The sequence below is a fragment of the Electrona antarctica genome (genome assembly GCF_951216825.1).
Source record: "Electrona antarctica genome assembly, chromosome: 14".
Classification (NCBI taxonomy): domain Eukaryota; kingdom Metazoa; phylum Chordata; class Actinopteri; order Myctophiformes; family Myctophidae; genus Electrona; species Electrona antarctica.
The window spans coordinates 1,776,903-1,794,103 of record NC_136795.1 but is presented as its reverse complement, the minus strand read 5'-3'; the positions used below and the strand labels follow the sequence as shown (position 1 = coordinate 1,794,103).

General features: G+C 44.2%; 2 protein-coding genes across 3 annotated transcripts in view; both read right to left on the bottom strand.

The window, feature by feature from the left end:
- LOC306936380 (E3 ubiquitin-protein ligase TRIM35-like) overlaps positions 1-17,201 on the bottom strand; it is a 191,115-nt gene that overhangs the window by 25,163 nt on the left and 148,751 nt on the right. The gene's annotated exons all lie outside the window — the stretch shown is intronic.
- LOC306936911 (E3 ubiquitin-protein ligase TRIM35-like) lies at positions 4,602-11,074 on the bottom strand. Of its 2 annotated transcripts, none has more exons than XM_079520575.1 (3): positions 10,982-11,074; positions 9,052-9,262; positions 4,602-6,384 (listed from the first exon to the last, which is right to left on the bottom strand). In XM_079520575.1, exon 3 carries the CDS (start codon positions 6,328-6,330, stop codon positions 5,281-5,283), a length of 1,050 nt encoding a protein of 349 aa, XP_079376701.1. In that variant the 5' UTR covers positions 6,331-6,384; positions 9,052-9,262; positions 10,982-11,074; the 3' UTR covers positions 4,602-5,280. The 2 variants fall into 2 exon arrangements, with proteins under 2 accessions (XP_079376701.1, XP_079376702.1); XM_079520576.1 differs by lacking the exon at positions 10,982-11,074 and adding an exon at positions 10,872-10,931.

Below are 17,201 nucleotides of genomic sequence, written 5' to 3'. Positions count from 1 at the left end.
TATTAATACACACACACAAACAAACACACACACACATCTTAAAACATGCATCTTGGGGACTCTGTGCTAAATGTGCATCATGGGGACGTCTTCTGATGTTTCAATTATTCTGCCTATTATGTGATCTACAATATTTAGACTTTTAATGCCCTTTACATTAGGCTAATGTGCGTCACGGGGACATACATGCTGTTAGAGTTCTCAACGGGCCTGACAATAAAGCCTGGACCCGAACTGGTCCAACCCAAGGCTTGGCCCGGCCCGAAACATTACCATAATGTTAAGTCTGATAAGCCCCAGTAAAGGAAAAAACACCACCAGTTGGCTGCGGCTATGTTGTTAAATTTACATAATTATACCGAGTGAGTGTGTGAGAGAACGGACAGTCATACTAGACATTAGGACATTACACAACATCCTTGTAAGGTGTGCTCTCCCCATTTACCTTTTCAATGGAAGTGGATGTCTTGGCAACTGCTGGAGCCATGTGTGTCTGTGGGGGAGTCTCCACCCCCAGTTGCAGGCATGTCATTCAACATCTGTTTAGAATAAGATTCATTGAATATTAAAAGAGTTAGGCATGTGAAAGTAGTGCACTTGACTATCAATGTTGAATGCACTTATTGGAAGTTGCTTTGGATAAAAGTGAGTTCGAAATAACTCATGTAAGATAATATTACTAGTATTACAACATCCTGATGTAATCCAATATACCATTTTGTTACATAGTAGGTATTTAGAACACACTTTCAGTTCTGTGATATATGGGGACATTTAACACACTTTAAGCTAATGTGCATCACGGGGACATATAAATACACACACAAACAAACACAAACACACATCTTAAAACATGCATCTTGGGGACTCCGTGCTAAATGTGCATCATGGGGACGTCTTCTGAAGTTTCAATATTTTGCCTTCAAGCTTGCATAAATACACACACACACACATCTTAAGACATGCATATTGGGGACCCCGTGCTAATGTGCATCATGGGGACGTCTTCTGATGTTTCAATTATTCTGCCTATTATTACCATTTTCTTTAATATCACATCATTGCAGAGTCACTGACTGCACTGCTACAGTGCTACACAGAAAGACAGCAGCTAAAGGAAGCTAATGCTACAACACTACAAACTGGACCAAACTCAACATATATACTTTATACAGTAGAAAGTCCTAACACAAAAACGAAATTGTATACCCATTCTGACTATTTTCACAGAAAATAATAGCAAAATAAACGTTTCAGGAGCTCACATTGGATTACATTACATGAAATTACCACCAAACATCATCCTTATATCTGAAGCTAAACTGAAGCTAAGTGTCTTAACTTCATCACAAAATTATTTGTGTTACAAAACAGTAGTTTTAAGGTCATTACTAACCTAAAAGTACAGGAAAAGCAATCCCTCTAACTGATCTAAACTGTCTTCAGCCCATGTGAGCCATTTGAGCTAACTTAGCTAACTGAGCTAGCTTAATAATCAGAGCTAATTCACAAAATGGTATGAGCTAATTTAGCTAACTGAGCTAGCTTAATAATCAGAGCTAATTCACAAAATGTTATGGTCAAATACTGGTTATAGTGATTTTTCAAATATCTGTGGTTGAGCACTGTTTTTATTAATTGTTCATTCAGAAAAAAATAGCTTACCTTGTGTTTTGCTTTTGCTGCCATCTTCACTGGAATCTCCTGTTCTGTTACACCTGTTAACACTCAATTTGATGGTATAATCCCTCCTTGTGGGGAACAGGGTGGGTGGGGCCACATAATGATGTGGGTGCGGCCACAAAAGTGTGTGTGAGAATGTAATGAGTGCAATAGCAGCTAAAACCCTTAGGGGGAGATACTGAGCACCACTTACACACACGATGATCAAAAAACGTCCCTTATGGGCCAAGGCTAAAAACCTCACAGGCACATATAAAGCATCTCCTGGGTTGGTTTTTTAACGGTTTCCCTCATGGGGACTAGGTTTTTTGTCCCCATACCGTAACTGGTCCCCATGACGTGACTGTGTCACGGGGACGCACGCACGCACACACACACCGTAACTGGTCCCCATGACGTGACTGTGTAAACAGATTTGTGTCCCCACAAAGATATAAAAACCAGCGCGCGCGCACACACACACACACACACACACACACACACACACACACACACACACACACACACACACACACACACACACACACACACACACACACACACACACACACACACACACACACACACACACACACACACACACACACACACACACACACACACACACACACACACACACACACACACACACACACACCTGAAATAGAGTAGACTAAATATCAAATTCTTAGCATAAAAAAAAAATCACACCCGTGTGAACTGAGTGGTGCAACTCCCCTCTCCCTCTCTCTGTCATTAGCAGGCAACAGTGCAGCACCATCTCTCTCTCTGGCACAACAGCGCCTCTTTTGCCCCTACTGGTACTCATAGTCACAGTCAGATAGGTGAACCAACACATAGGTTAACACGGACATTGCTGTTCCTTGGAGTGGTTGCACCACTCAAAAAATGAACACTGGTCAATAACATATAAAAGGAGAAGAGGGGTCCCATGGCTTCAAGAGGAGAAGAGGGGTCCCATGGCTTCAAGAGGAGAAGAGGGGTCCCATGGCTTCAAGAGGAGAAGAGGGGTCCCATGGCTTCAAGAGGAGAAGAGGGGTCCCATGGCTTCAAGAGGAGAAGAGGGGTCCCATGGCTTCAAGAGGAGAAGAGGGGTCCCATGGCTTCAAGAGGAGAAGAGGGGTCCCATGGCTTCAAGGAGAAGAGGGGTCCCATGGCTTCAAGAGGAGAAGAGGGGTCCCATGGCTTCAAGAGGAGAAGAGGGGTCCCATGGCTTCAAGGAGAAGAGGGGTCCCATGGCTTCAAGGAGAAGAGGGGTCCCATGGCTTCAAGAGGAGAAGAGGGGTCCCATGGCTTCAAGGAGAAGAGGGGTCCCATGGCTTCAAGAGGAGAAGAGGGGTCCCATGGCTTCAAGAGGAGAAGAGGGGTCCCATGGCTTCAAGAGGAGAAGAGGGGTCCCATGGCTTCAAGAGGAGAAGAGGGGTCCCATGGCTTCAAGGAGAAGAGGGGTCCCATGGCTTCAAGGAGAAGAGGGGTCCCATGGCTTCAAGAGGAGAAGAGGGGTCCCATGGCTTCAAGGAGAAGAGGGGTCCCATGGCTTCAAGAGGAGAAGAGGGGTCCCATGGCTTCAAGAGGAGAAGAGGGGTCCCATGGCTTCAAGAGGAGAAGAGGGGTCCCATGGCTTCAAGGAGAAGAGGGGTCCCATGGCTTCAAGAGGAGAAGAGGGGTCCCATGGCTTCAAGGAGAAGAGGGGTCCCATGGCTTCAAGAGGAGAAGAGGGGTCCCATGGCTTCAAGAGGAGAAGAGGGGTCCCATGGCTTCAAGAGGAGAAGAGGGGTCCCATGGCTTCAAGGAGAAGAGGGGTCCCATGGCTTCAAGAGGAGAAGAGGGGTCCCATGGCTTCAAGGAGAAGAGGGGTCCCATGGCTTCAAGGAGAAGAGGGGTCCCATGGCTTCAAGAGGAGAAGAGGGGTCCCATGGCTTCAAGGAGAAGAGGGGTCCCATGGCTTCAAGGAGAAGAGGGGTCCCATGGCTTCAAGGAGAAGAGGGGTCCCATGGCTTCAAGGAGAAGAGGGGTCCCATGGCTTCAAGAGGAGAAGAGGGGTCCCATGGCTTCAAGAGGAGAAGAGGGGTCCCATGGCTTAGAGGAGAAGAGGGGTCCCATGGCTTCAAGAGGAGAAGAGGGGTCCCATGGCTTCAAGAGGAGAAGAGGGGTCCCATGGCTTCAAGAGGAGAAGAGGGGTCCCATGGCTTCAAGAGGAGAAGAGGGGTCCCATGGCTTCAAGAGGAGAAGAGGGGTCCCATGGCTTCAAGAGGAGAAGAGGGGTCCCATGGCTTCAAGAGGAGAAGAGGGGTCCCATGGCTTCAAGGAGAAGAGGGGTCCCATGGCTTCAAGGAGAAGAGGGGTCCCATGGCTTCAAGAGGAGAAGAGGGGTCCCATGGCTTCAAGGAGAAGAGGGGTCCCATGGCTTCAAGAGGAGAAGAGGGGTCCCATGGTTTCAAGGAGAAGAGGGGTCCCATGGCTTCAAGAGGAGAAGAGGGGTCCCATGGCTTCAAGAGGAGAAGAGGGGTCCCATGGCTTCAAGGAGAAGAGGGGTCCCATGGCTTCAAGAGGAGAAGAGGGGTCCCATGGCTTCAAGAGGAGAAGAGGGGTCCCATGGCTTCAAGAGGAGAAGAGGGGTCCCATGGCTTCAAGAGGAGAAGAGGGGTCCCATGGCTTCAAGGAGAAGAGGGGTCCCATGGCTTCAAGAGGAGAAGAGGGGTCCCATGGCTTCAAGGAGAAGAGGGGTCCCATGGCTTCAAGAGGAGAAGAGGGGTCCCATGGCTTCAAGAGGAGAAGAGGGGTCCCATGGCTTCAAGAGGAGAAGAGGGGTCCCATGGCTTCAAGAGGAGAAGAGGGGTCCCATGGCTTCAAGAGGAGAAGAGGGGTCCCATGGCTTCAAGCACACTCTGGAGCAAGGATTCATTTAACAAGCCTTTATTAACTAAACAGGGCTATAGTACAAATATATGGGCTTTAAATAAGAAAAGAAACAGCCAAGTCTATGGACTTTCTAGGGTTTGTGTAGACTGTAGAGGATTTTAAAACAAACAGAGTACGGGTCCATTTGGTTCCAGTTGGACACTCTCATAGTTATGGTGGTTCTTGAAATGAAAATGTTGTAAGAACCACTAGTTGGTATTGTAACCGTATAGGAGACGTGAAGTCCACATTCCAGCTGACAGTGTCTTAACAAAACGCTTCTGGAAACGGTTCCAAGCTCCCATTTATACATGAGATACATAGATTATTATGGAAAGATGAACAGACTTTTGACCGGACATCCTAACTGTTTTCCAGAGTGACACAGATCATGGAGGGCAACATCTTCAGAGACTTAAGCTTGTTAAAATGGAGGTTACGAAACGCACAGGAACAGTCTCTCGGTGAACGTGTGATGGAAAGTGTGCAGGTGTGTCTCGGTGTCCGGGTCGGAGAAAGACAGAGTTCCTCTGCCCCAGTCCAGCCTGACTCTGATCCTCCGGGGATTACTCTTCAGTGGGAGAACGACAGAGTCACGAGTACAACCCGAGGAGTGGACTGCGAGGAATCTAGTTTTGGCCCTTTCCAGCCACCAGGATTCACCGCCCGCGTTGCCTTTCCTTTGGTAGGACTCTGCTAAAACCCCCCAGTGGCCCCAGTCTCCAACCTCGACGTCCCAGCTGTGAACCCCTGAGTTGAAGCCCTTTGAACCCAGGACCCAGTAGAACATGTCCAACCTCTCTTTGTTGTCTCTTTGTCTTCATGGGCGGTGTTGGGGTCCAAGATGACAGGGGTGTAGGACACAATATTCTTCATCTTGTCCCAGACACTGAATGCCAGGTTGCCCAGGTGTTGGGCCTCGTCTATCAGTCGTCCTGAGAGCAGCTGGGGGTCCGGCAGGGTGACACGGACTCGTTCCATCGTCGTCTTGTACTTCTGCAGGAACGAGACGTGGTCGTCGGCTCTCAGAAGGTCCTCGGCGGCTCGGATTGCGTCCGAGAGGGACGTCATGTCCTTGTTCAGCTCCTCAATCCTCTCCGTTATCTTCAGACTCTTCTGTGCCTCCTCCTGCCTCAGAGCAGAGATCCTGGCCGACTCTTCATTTATCAGGAACTGATGTAATGCCTCAAACTGTGCCTTTATCCGTGTCTCTGTGTTCTGGGCCTGAAGCTTGATGCAATCTCCTGTTTGGTTGCATTTTGTCTTCACTTTATTAAAGACCTCCAGTTTCTCCTTTAAAGACTTCAGGTATTCCTGCACGGTCTCTTTGAACCGCCCTGACGCTTCGTCTACGGACGAGAACTCGTGTCTGCCGTGTTTTTCCAAATCACACACACACATGACACACACCAGCTGTTCGTCGTCACGGCAGAAGAGCCTGAGCTCCTCCCCGTGCGCGGCACAGAGCTCCTCCGAGCTCACCCGCAAGGCGCTTCTGCGTTTCTCCTCCAAATACTTCTCACACAGGTTCTTTAGCACCAGGTTAGTGGCCGGTGGTTGGCTGGTGGATGTCCTTGTCCTCTTCTTACAGACGGGACAGTCCTGCGTCGGTCTTTCCGTCCACCAATGCTGAAGACAGCCTTTGCAGAAACTGTGGCTGCACAACAGCACGACAGGATGATTAAAGATGTCGTGGCACACGGGACAGGTGAGCTCCTCTTCCAGACAATCCAAAGGAGACGCCATTTCTGTCTGCAGTCACACTACCCGATCTGGAAAACTGTGCCAACACCTGGAATACTAGAAAATAAACAAAAATATTATCATGAGCAAGTAGCAACAGTACTAGCAGTACTTCTAGTAGTAGTAGGCTACCAGTAGTGATTTAGGCATTTAGCAGACATTCTTAGCAACTTACAGTTACAGTAAGCAAGGACAACACAAGGCAATACATCTGAGAGCCCGACAGATGCCATATTTTTGGGTCCGATGCCGATGCCGATTTGGAGAGACCTACACCACCGATGCAGATACGATGCCGATGTTTAGTAATCAATTAAAATAATAAAAAATACATTTAAAAAACTTCTAAACTTCAAAATAAGTTTTTTTTAATTAAAGTTAATAGAATACATTTAAATAAAATGTTTTGGCACATAAGGCATTTTTTTCAAAATGAAATGCACCCCTATATATGCCCTCCTATATTTAGCTATTAGTGTAGATTTCCGTCCTACACAAAGTGTCTGAGCAAGTAGACATGTTACACCATGATGATGTACGATGATAACACGGGGGTGATTTTTGAGGGGCACTAGCCCCCCCTATACACAGGTTTAATGTTTGTCTTTAGTTCAATGTTTGTTTTGTAAACGCCATTGACAATGAAGGGAAAATGTACGTCATAATGTGCCATTTACGTCATATTGTCTCTTTAATTTTAATGGCGTTTCATGTTTGTGTTGGCACTGTTTGTTTGAACATCACCATTACATCACCTAATCAACATGAGTTAGACTTTAATATATTAGCACCCCTCACTTCACAAGGTGTGATTTTTTTAGTTCTATGTAAGGGAATCTGGAGGCCCGTTTCAAGACCAAATATGAGGCCCCCCCATGTATACCTATGACATAATTATTCTGTTGATACAGCCGTATTGACTATCAATAGTTTTGACTGTTCAATATTGTGCGCAGCCATTAGGGTGGTGGGGGTTGGCTGATGCCTGAAGGTCAGTCGGAGCTTGTTTCAAATGAAACTGGTGAAACATAGCAAAGGCCTCCTATGTGTAGGATATGCTTCAAATAATAGAGCAGTCATACTATTAACATTGTTTGTTGTGGCTGAAATACACAAGGATGAAATACACAGCATATCTAAATAGCAAATAATGTACAAAAGCCTTTTATATACATTCAAAGGAGGGAGTTGTGGTTTAACCTGTAAACCTTATAGAAATGGTAACCTGTTAATACTATGTTTAATTGGTTAATTATTATTATTATGTACAAAGGTACTGGTTGCGCTGCGCACCCGCTAGGGTGATATACTTCTCCAGTAAGCGGTGCAGAACCGAAAAAGTGATAGGCCTATACTTCTCCAGTACAGAGGTGCAGGACAGAGAGAGTGATATGTGCAGGATGGACTGTAGTAAACATTAAAAACGGGACATCGGATTAAATAAACACTGATGTCCGAAGTCGGGCATCGGCTCGGCACCCAAAATGACTGATACATCGGTGCGACCGAGGGATCGGTCGGGCTCTAGAAATAGTCATCTAGGATCATAAGTAAACCAAGAACCTAACATCAGTCTAACAGTAGAATATCCAAATAAAGATGCATCTGTAGTACATTAGAAATATAAACGCTATAGGATGCCAGGTCAATAATGATTGACCTGGCATCTGTCTACATAACATGGTACCTAAATGACATGTTTAGCCTTTGCATAAGCTAGGGGCTAGGGCAAGTGCTACGGGCTAAGGTGTCAGCTGTAAGAAAAACAAGTCTGACTGAGAATTTCTATTTTACTATGTTAAGGGTTAGATAAACTTGGATAAACGTGAATAATACAGGTAGTACCCTTGCACTAATAACTGTAATGATATCACTTACAATGTGGCATCTTACATTAAAGGGTGTAATATATTTTGTTTAAAACCACATGTTCCGTTTAAAAAGGTCAAAGCTAAAGAGTGCTGTGCCAATCTCTGCAGCTCTTTGATATACAGAAAATACATTGTCAGGTCAGAATACCAGTTTTATCCAATCAGGATGAGAGAAAAGGATTCCCTGTTAATTCAGTTCCAAGTTCACTTGTTTTTAAGTTCTATGATTGGATAAGCTTGGTATCCCATCCTGAAAAGATATGTTCTGTGTTCACATGTGGTCCATGTACATGCTACATGTTTATTAAAGATATGTTCTGTGTTCACATGTGGTCCATGACCATGCTACATGTTTATTAAAGAACTGGAGAGACAGGGAAATCACAGAGGCTGATACTGAACAAACCCTATAGAAACAATGACTGTCTATGAATACCAAACGACTCGCCCTTTACCAACTCACCCCGGCGAAATGTTTTAATGTAGTTAACAGTTCATTTAGTATTTCCCTCCCTCTCTGAAATTATCTTGTATACAGATTTATTTGATTGTATAGTAAGAAAGAACATCATGACACAAAGACAAGACTACTTAATTAAGTTAATTTAGAAATTTACAAACATGATTATTATTATTATTTTTTTTACAGCTAGGTAGAGTAGTGGGGCGAGATGGAAAAGGGGCGACCGTACCTGTTACCCTGTCTCACCCCCCCCCCCTCCCTTGGGGCAAAGTGAGGGCTGACAATTCAATCCGGTGTGATCAATCTCTTTGCTAGAGCTTGTAAACAGTGACTTTTCCATGCCATTATATTACATACTACTTAATAGACTTAGAATCTCTCTCTGCTCACCTCTGAACCGTCTGAGGATGACCTGACAGAAGAGGCAGAGACACACGCTTGTTGCCCTCGATGCTCAGACGGTGAGGCAGAGACACAGGCTTGTTGCCCTCGATGCTCAGGGTCAGTGTCCGGCCTGCAGGCCGCTCAGCGGCAGGATCCGACCGCTGGCCAATCAGCTCGTTGTTGTCGTACAAGACGATGATGCGCTGATAGAATGCACCTGGAGAGAGAGAGAGAGAGAGAGAGAGATTTTGTCAACAACTGAAAATGTATTTTTCATGTATTTTGAAAAATACTGGAGAGACAGGTAGGCCCATGTTACTGAACAAATACCTTGTAGCAATGATTACTGTGGTGTAGGGTTAGGGTGACCCTGTGTCTGTTATATGAGGTTAGTTAGTTAAGATGAGGTTGAAAATTGGTCACTTTTACCAATTCACATTACTGGTAGTGTATTGATTGTGGGCTACAGATGGACATGAAAAATACACATTGTGATGTTTCCCCCAAAGATCCTTTTCTGTGTCCTTGCTTATAATCCAAACTTGCAACAAAACAGCCTTGTAAGGAGAGCACCATTATCTGATATTGCTTGCAATGCAGTGACCTTTTTTGAAGTTACATATAGGAGGAATTAAGTTTACAGTCGACCAAGGGTCTGTTTAAAGTGGCCCACAGCAGTAGCTCCAAGGGCAAAAGAGATACCAGTTCTTAGATTTGCCGGTTGCTGTGGGGAAGAGGGGAAGCTGCACATGGGATGAGAACAGTTTACTTTAAAGGAATGAAGTGTAGAGAGTCACATACGGGTATATATTAAAGATAGTTTGGTAGATTATTATTTGGTTTATGATAAGGAGGCACAATAACATTGTTGGTCTTATTCAACTGCATTGCATATTGGTCTTATTATGCAGCTGCAGGTAAACAGTGCATCTGTCCCCTGCGTACCTGTAGAGAAAAGTACACACCGCTATCTCTACACACTGTACACAGCAATGTGACGTTAATATCACATCACACGGTGTGCCGGCTGATATTAATGACATATTGTAATAGCCCGCATACACAATTAATTTCGCCCCGGCCTTGCATGAAACAGACAAGTGCAAAAGTCACACCACTGTACACCACCTCAGTCTCCCTCCTCATCACTCTCTCCCTCCCTTTCCCCCCCTTTAGGCATTTAACAGACGCCATTATAATCCAGAGTGATTTAGGGTAATCAAGAACACCACATGGTACTACATTGTCTCTCTCTTCTAATGGAAATGTATGTAATTTATCTCGCTCTCTCTCAGCCAGTCTGCCTTAATGCATTTGTATGCGTGTTTATATTGAGGGGTGCTAGCCCCTCCTATGTCCAGCTTTGAGTGTTTATGTAAACACAAACATTGAAGACACAAACTTTGTGTGTAACACAAAAAACATTGAAGACAAAGGTGAGGACGCAAATTGTGATTGGCCAGAATGAGATGATGTATGATAAGAGCGCCCCTCACTTCACACAGGTGTGATTGATTGATTTATTAACAGTATGCAGAATAGGTACATTTCACACGAAAGCTCAATACAATATACTATTACTGTGTGTGGACGACACCATGTCATGATAAAGCATTACACTTGTTTTCAACAGGGTCCACCATTTTCAATTCAGAGGATGAATTTAAATGTTTGTGATGTTTTTAATGTGACAAGTACCGTACGAGTTTTAATAGTAGTTTTAATAGTAGTTTAGCAGCAGCAGCACATTTACATGGAGATGCCCCTTAGTGTATGTTTAGTTTAGTAGCTCTAGCAGCAGCATCAGAGTATTAACATTACTTTACCTTAAACAACAGTAGGCGGTTATATTATAACTGCTGTACTTTATAAACAAAAACAAGCGCAGGTTCCACGTTCAAAAATAAACAAATATTTCAATGTGTCACAAACTCACCGAACAAACTCTTTTCTCCTGGCGTGGCGTCTTGCCACACACAGCTGTGGCCTAATTAAAGGTAACTATGGTGCCATTTTCGACGGTGACCAGTGGGGGGAGACATTTAGTCAAAGATATTTTCTACTACTCCTTATATATCATGAGCTGTGTGTCAAACAGTATTTAATAGGTGTAAAAACGTAGATTTGATATGATTAAAGTGACAGAGATAGTTGCACTTGCAGAATATTTAGAGAAAGCATGATGGGACAAACTGACAACAACATTATGTGATATTTGTATGTATTTTGTGTATGTGGGTAAAATAATATTTTGTGCAGTTTTCTGTTTCCAAGAAGTGAATGTGATATTGTTTATTGATGTTATTGATGTTTTATATATTATAATCTCGTATAACTAAGGGATGAGTCTCATGACAAAGACACAAAAATAAAAATGCATAATTTAATTCATGAATACAGTATGACAGAAGGTGCAGTCGGGCCTATAGGGTAATTTTCAAATATTATGTCCCCGTTTGAAAACAGTTCAGACACCACTGCTGCTCTGATACTATCACCTTTTTCATTGTGATAAATAATTAACTTAAAGTATAATTTGTCCATCATAAATAATAGAGTTTAATATATAATGTTCTTCTCAATGGAGACATAGATATAGACCAGGGGTTTCCCAAACGGTGGGTCGGGACCCATTTTAGGGTCGTGGCTCCATGCATTTTAATGGATCGGGAGTAAATATCCCCTTTATATTATTCATTTAGAATTTCATAACTAAATAAATAAAAACCTAGAAGAAACATAATTAAGAAAAAATCAAAATAAAATTCAAATCTAAAAGCTTGTGAGTGGCTATTCAGTGGTTTCGGTCCCAGGGAGATATAAGATTTCGACTGAGAAACAAAATGAATAAATGAGTTTTCATTAGTGAAACCAATAAATGATTAACTTCAAATATACTTAATGTAATGTCCACTGTAGCTAATATAGTTTATTATAATGACTGTCTCTGAAAGTGCTTCACAACGGAGACACTCTGAAATGATGGCACCAGTAAAACACATGGATTATATTTATTTCATGCTTTTATTGTGGAGACTCAGTACAAGTCAGTGAGAGTTGAATCACACATTCCACTCAACAAGGACATGTTTATGCATGGCGTACACACACAGAAGGTAATTTAGTAGAACATGGGTAGTCACACCATGTACCTGCTCCACTACAGTATGTGATCACACATTGTTCACCTGCACCACCATTTGGCTCACTACTATGCCACATGGTGTAATTAACATCAGAGTGATCAGACCACAACCATCTACCCTCTACGTAGAGGTCATTCAGTCCAATCCAGGTGTATGTCTGTGATGGCTTAAAGTTCTGGATGACGGTCAGGACGAAGTCGTTCTCCGCCTTGCTGTGGATGGACGCGAGGTGGCCACCTTCATCCTGGCAGTTCTTCTCTGCGTCGTTCCTGTTCATCAATTCACCTGTACGTATGCCTACGTACTTGTAGCAGCGACCGTTGAAGCTGAACCAGAACTTTGGACAGCTCCCACACTCCAGATTCACCTTAGCCAAGGGAGTGGCGTGCACGGTGCCTGCGCACGCACACGCACACGCACACACACACACACACACACACACACACACACACACACACACACACACACACACACACACACACACACACACGGAGGGTGATATGATGCGCCTTCTACCGATGTTGCCTCATAGAGAATATTTTTCCTCCGGTGAAAAAAAATCCCTTTCTGGCCAAAAAGTCCCGTTTATACGTGGTGGGGGGCTCAGAGTGCTACCACTAAGGAAATTAGGTTTTCTAATGACACAACCCGCCTTTGTTTTGGTGAGTAGCAAAAACGTTATTTTTATTTACGCTAAAGACGAGAAGCTGGTCTGCATTCATGCGAGCGGCGGAAGTCGAGAGCAACATAGCTCTAAATGCAACACATTAGAGCTATGGACCAGAGCTATTTGAACTGGGGAGTGGGGACCCCCCATAATAATAATATTCCATAATATTCACCAAAATAATCCTAATAATCATATTCATCATATTTGAGTTTGAGCAAGCACATGGAATTTTAGGGATTACATTTAGTTTGACTCCGTTCCACAGATACATATTTTCACGTTTGCCTTACTTTTTAATATTTGACAATTTTACTAATTTGGTATTAAAGAAGTCTTAAAAGTCATTACATTATAACTTAACAAATGTGCAGATACTGTATTTGTTTGTTTATTAGGGTTGCATAATTATGAAATTATTACCCATATGCGATCTCCGATTATTTGCAGGGTCATATCTGCCGATACCGATTCTGACCGATTCCGATATTACTGTAAATGGATTATGCTGCCTTCAATCATTAGAAATACACCTACAAAAGTGACAGAGCCATTGACGGTTACATTGTTATTGTGTCATCAATATCTGTGAAAATAATCTGGATTATTTTGAGACCGATATTAACACTTTACAGTGATTGGATTCAGAGATAAAAGCCTTGGGCTAATGTATGTCAAACTGGGGTCCTTAAAACAAAACGGAAGCAAATTAAACAATAAAAGAACAATTCTATTACCTAGTGCCATGAGGCCCAGCAAGCACAGGAGTTGAGGACTCAGCAGCATGTCAGCCTGAGGTGGTCTCTGTGTCCGTGGAGATTGGGTCAGGGTCTTCTAGAAGGGTGTGTGTCCGTGGAGATTGGTTCAGGAGTCTTCTAGAAGGGTTTTTGAAGGGTGGTGTGTTGCTGTCTGTGTGTCTTTTTATGTGCTCCACACGAGGGTGTCTTCACAGCTGGCATCATTTGATTGGTCATGAAACATTAGTCACAGTGTCACAGTCACACACAGTGCCATGATGTCAGGAGAAAACCTCATATGTCCAAGATCTGCAACGTGTTTTGAGCTTGTATATCTGCTGTAGTATGATCTTGGAGATATGAGGATTCTGCCCGATACCAACAATACTTAACCAGCCTTTTCGCACGCACGCACGCACGCACGCACGCACGCACGCACGCACGCACGCACACACGCACACACGCACACACGCACACACACACACACACACACACACACACACACACACACACACACACACACACACACACACACACACACACACACACACACACACACACACACACACACACACACACACACACACACACACACAGTTTACTGTATTCATGTCACAATACATAAGTAAGTAATCATAAACATGTTTAATGTACTTTTATCATGTGTCATGTACTGTTGGGCGGGTCCAAACTTTTTTCAAAGGGGGCCATATTAGAAAATATCAAATCGCCCAAGGGGCCAACTACATCTGACATAATGTACCTTTAGACCATAACAAAGTCACATACTTAACTGTACATATGTATGCATCACATTTAAACTATCATCATCATCATCAATATTTAATATCAATTCTCTTTTGTCAGGTGTGTGCTGTGAACACAGAGTGTAACTCAGCCTTTTTTCACATTAACAAGTAACAAAGTAGCTAAAACAAAATAACAAAATAAATTACAAGGAACAAGGAACACTGAAAGATTATACTGTGGGAATTGCCCAGGTTAAAAACATTCCATACTGTTGGGCGGGCCGTTAATAAAACAACAGAGGGTATTGTATCCAACGCTGACGAAGGCTATACGCACCAAAGAGCGTATTAGTCTACTGGAAATTTCATGAACCCAGAAATGGTGATTAGTATAAACTTTTATGATAGAAATGTTATCTATAGGCCTAATGGATGAAATTCAGCTTGGACAGTTCCGTGAGTGCTGGTATTCTCTTGATTAAAAGTTACTTCCCCGACCGTGCACCTGGTAAAATGCTCAGAGAGATTGGGACAAATTGGAGTCGTGCATGCTTCCTTGATTTGTTTTGCCTACTGAGTGGCAAAAAACTACTTTCTGGCCTTGACAGCCCATGATACATCCAAACAGAAAAGTCCTATCTGATTGTATTAAACGACATTAAACTCCCTTTGCCACTTGATTTGGCCTTAACTTTATGCATGTGCACACCCTCCATTCAGGTATGAACCACCAGACCACCAGGAACGTGCCCAGAGGGCTGGCCCGGTTCCGGCGAGCCGCCCCGTGTCCGAAACGGTCGAGAAATGACAGAGTTACCGTGTGGGTGTCCCTGGGGGTCCCTGGAGGGACCCTGGGACATCCAGACCCCCAGGAATGCGGCCAGGGGGCTGGCCCGGTTCTGGCAGGCCGCCCCACTAGGGCATTAATTAAAAAATCGATGCATTGACTTCATTAACACAAGTCGATCCAACTACATCTCTGACATAATGTACCTTCAGACCATAACAAAGTCACATACTGTATATGCATCACATTTAAACCATTCTATTTATTTAACTATCGTCAATATTTAATATCAATGCTCATTTGTCAGATGTGTGCTGTGAACACAAAGTGTAACTCACATTAACAAGTAACCAGTCGAGCCAGCTAAAACAAAAAAATGCATTAAACGACGTTAAACTAATTTTATGCATGTGTATAACCTCTATTACTGCATTGTCTGGATACTGTACAGCACTCTATTAAAACCACGCACGCACGCACACGCACACACACACACACACACACACACACACACACACACACACACACACACACACACACACACACACACACACACACACACACACACACACACACACACACACACACACACACACACACACACACACACACACACACACACACACACACACACACACACACACACACACACACACACACACACACACACACACACACACCCTCAGACAGAGAGGGAGAGAGAGAGAGAGAGAGAGGTGATATGATGCAATACATTATTCAACTGGAGTTTACTGTATTCATGTCACATTTAATACATAAAGTAATCATTTAAACATGTTTAATGTACTTTTATCATGTAGACTTGTAGAGAGAGAAGGCAACGCAACACCACCACCTCCTCCTCCACCAGGACATGACTGTGTTTCTGTAGACGCAGTAACCCTGGCCTTGCTATGTCGGCCATGTTGTTATAGAGTCATTGTAAGTCAGTGAATTGAACGAGACAAGATAGTGCTGCGTCATTCTATTGTTTTAAGGGTCCCCATAGCTCACAATGCACATAGATTGTGCATCACGGCCTGGGCCGTGGCTCAGCGGTCCAGGCACCCTGGCTGGTAGTCCAGTCTGGCAGTATGCCGCAGGCTCGAGTCCCAACCCCGACGGCCTTTACTGCATGTCAGTCCCCCCCATCTCTCTCCCCATTTCCTACTGTCTATCCCACTATAAAATATATAAAATAAAGGCGAAAGACACAAACAAACATTTAAAAACATAGATTGTACACTGCATTCACCTACAGATGTCCCGATCCGATATCACATGATCGGATCGGGACAGCATTACATTCACCCATTCAGCTGTTCTAGTGGCCACTCTGCCACTGAGCCACTCTGCCACTGAGCCATTGAGCCACTCTGCCATTGAGCCACTCTGCCACTGAGCCATTGAGCCACTCTGCCACTGAGCCACTCTGCCACTGAGCCATTGAGCCACTCTGCCACTGAGCCACTCTGCCACTGAGCCACTGAGCCACTCTGCCACTGAGCCACTCTGCCACTGAGCCATTGAGCCACTCTGCCACTGAGCCACTCTGCCACTGAGCCACTGAGCCACTCTGCCACTGAGCCACTCTGCCACTGAGCCACTCTGCCACTGAGCCACTCTGCCACTGAGCCACTCTGCCACTGAGCCACTGAGCCACCCACACACAAGTTCAATGTGGAATTGAAAGATGAACTGATTCAAATGGATTCCTTAGAAAACTAAGAACTGAATGTGGAAGATGCATGGGTAAAAAAAGAGGAGAGTGATCCTGCTGCAGCAGCAACTAATTAACTAATTAATTAATTCAAGGTGCAAGTTGGAAATGAATGTCCCACTTTTATGCCCAAAGCCCATGGAGTTCTTTGTCAGGCATGCCCAAATATGGAGTCTCTGCAGATGTCAGAACAGCATTGTTTGTAATTTTCAGAACAGGCAGCTCCATATATAGAGCCTGGGCAGGGGCCTTTTGTGGCGGTTCTGGACAACCGCGGGTCCGAGTCGACCGACTCAACACCGGGCACTGCACTCCCTGTGGTGGTGTGGAACGTGTGTGACGAATTTGAA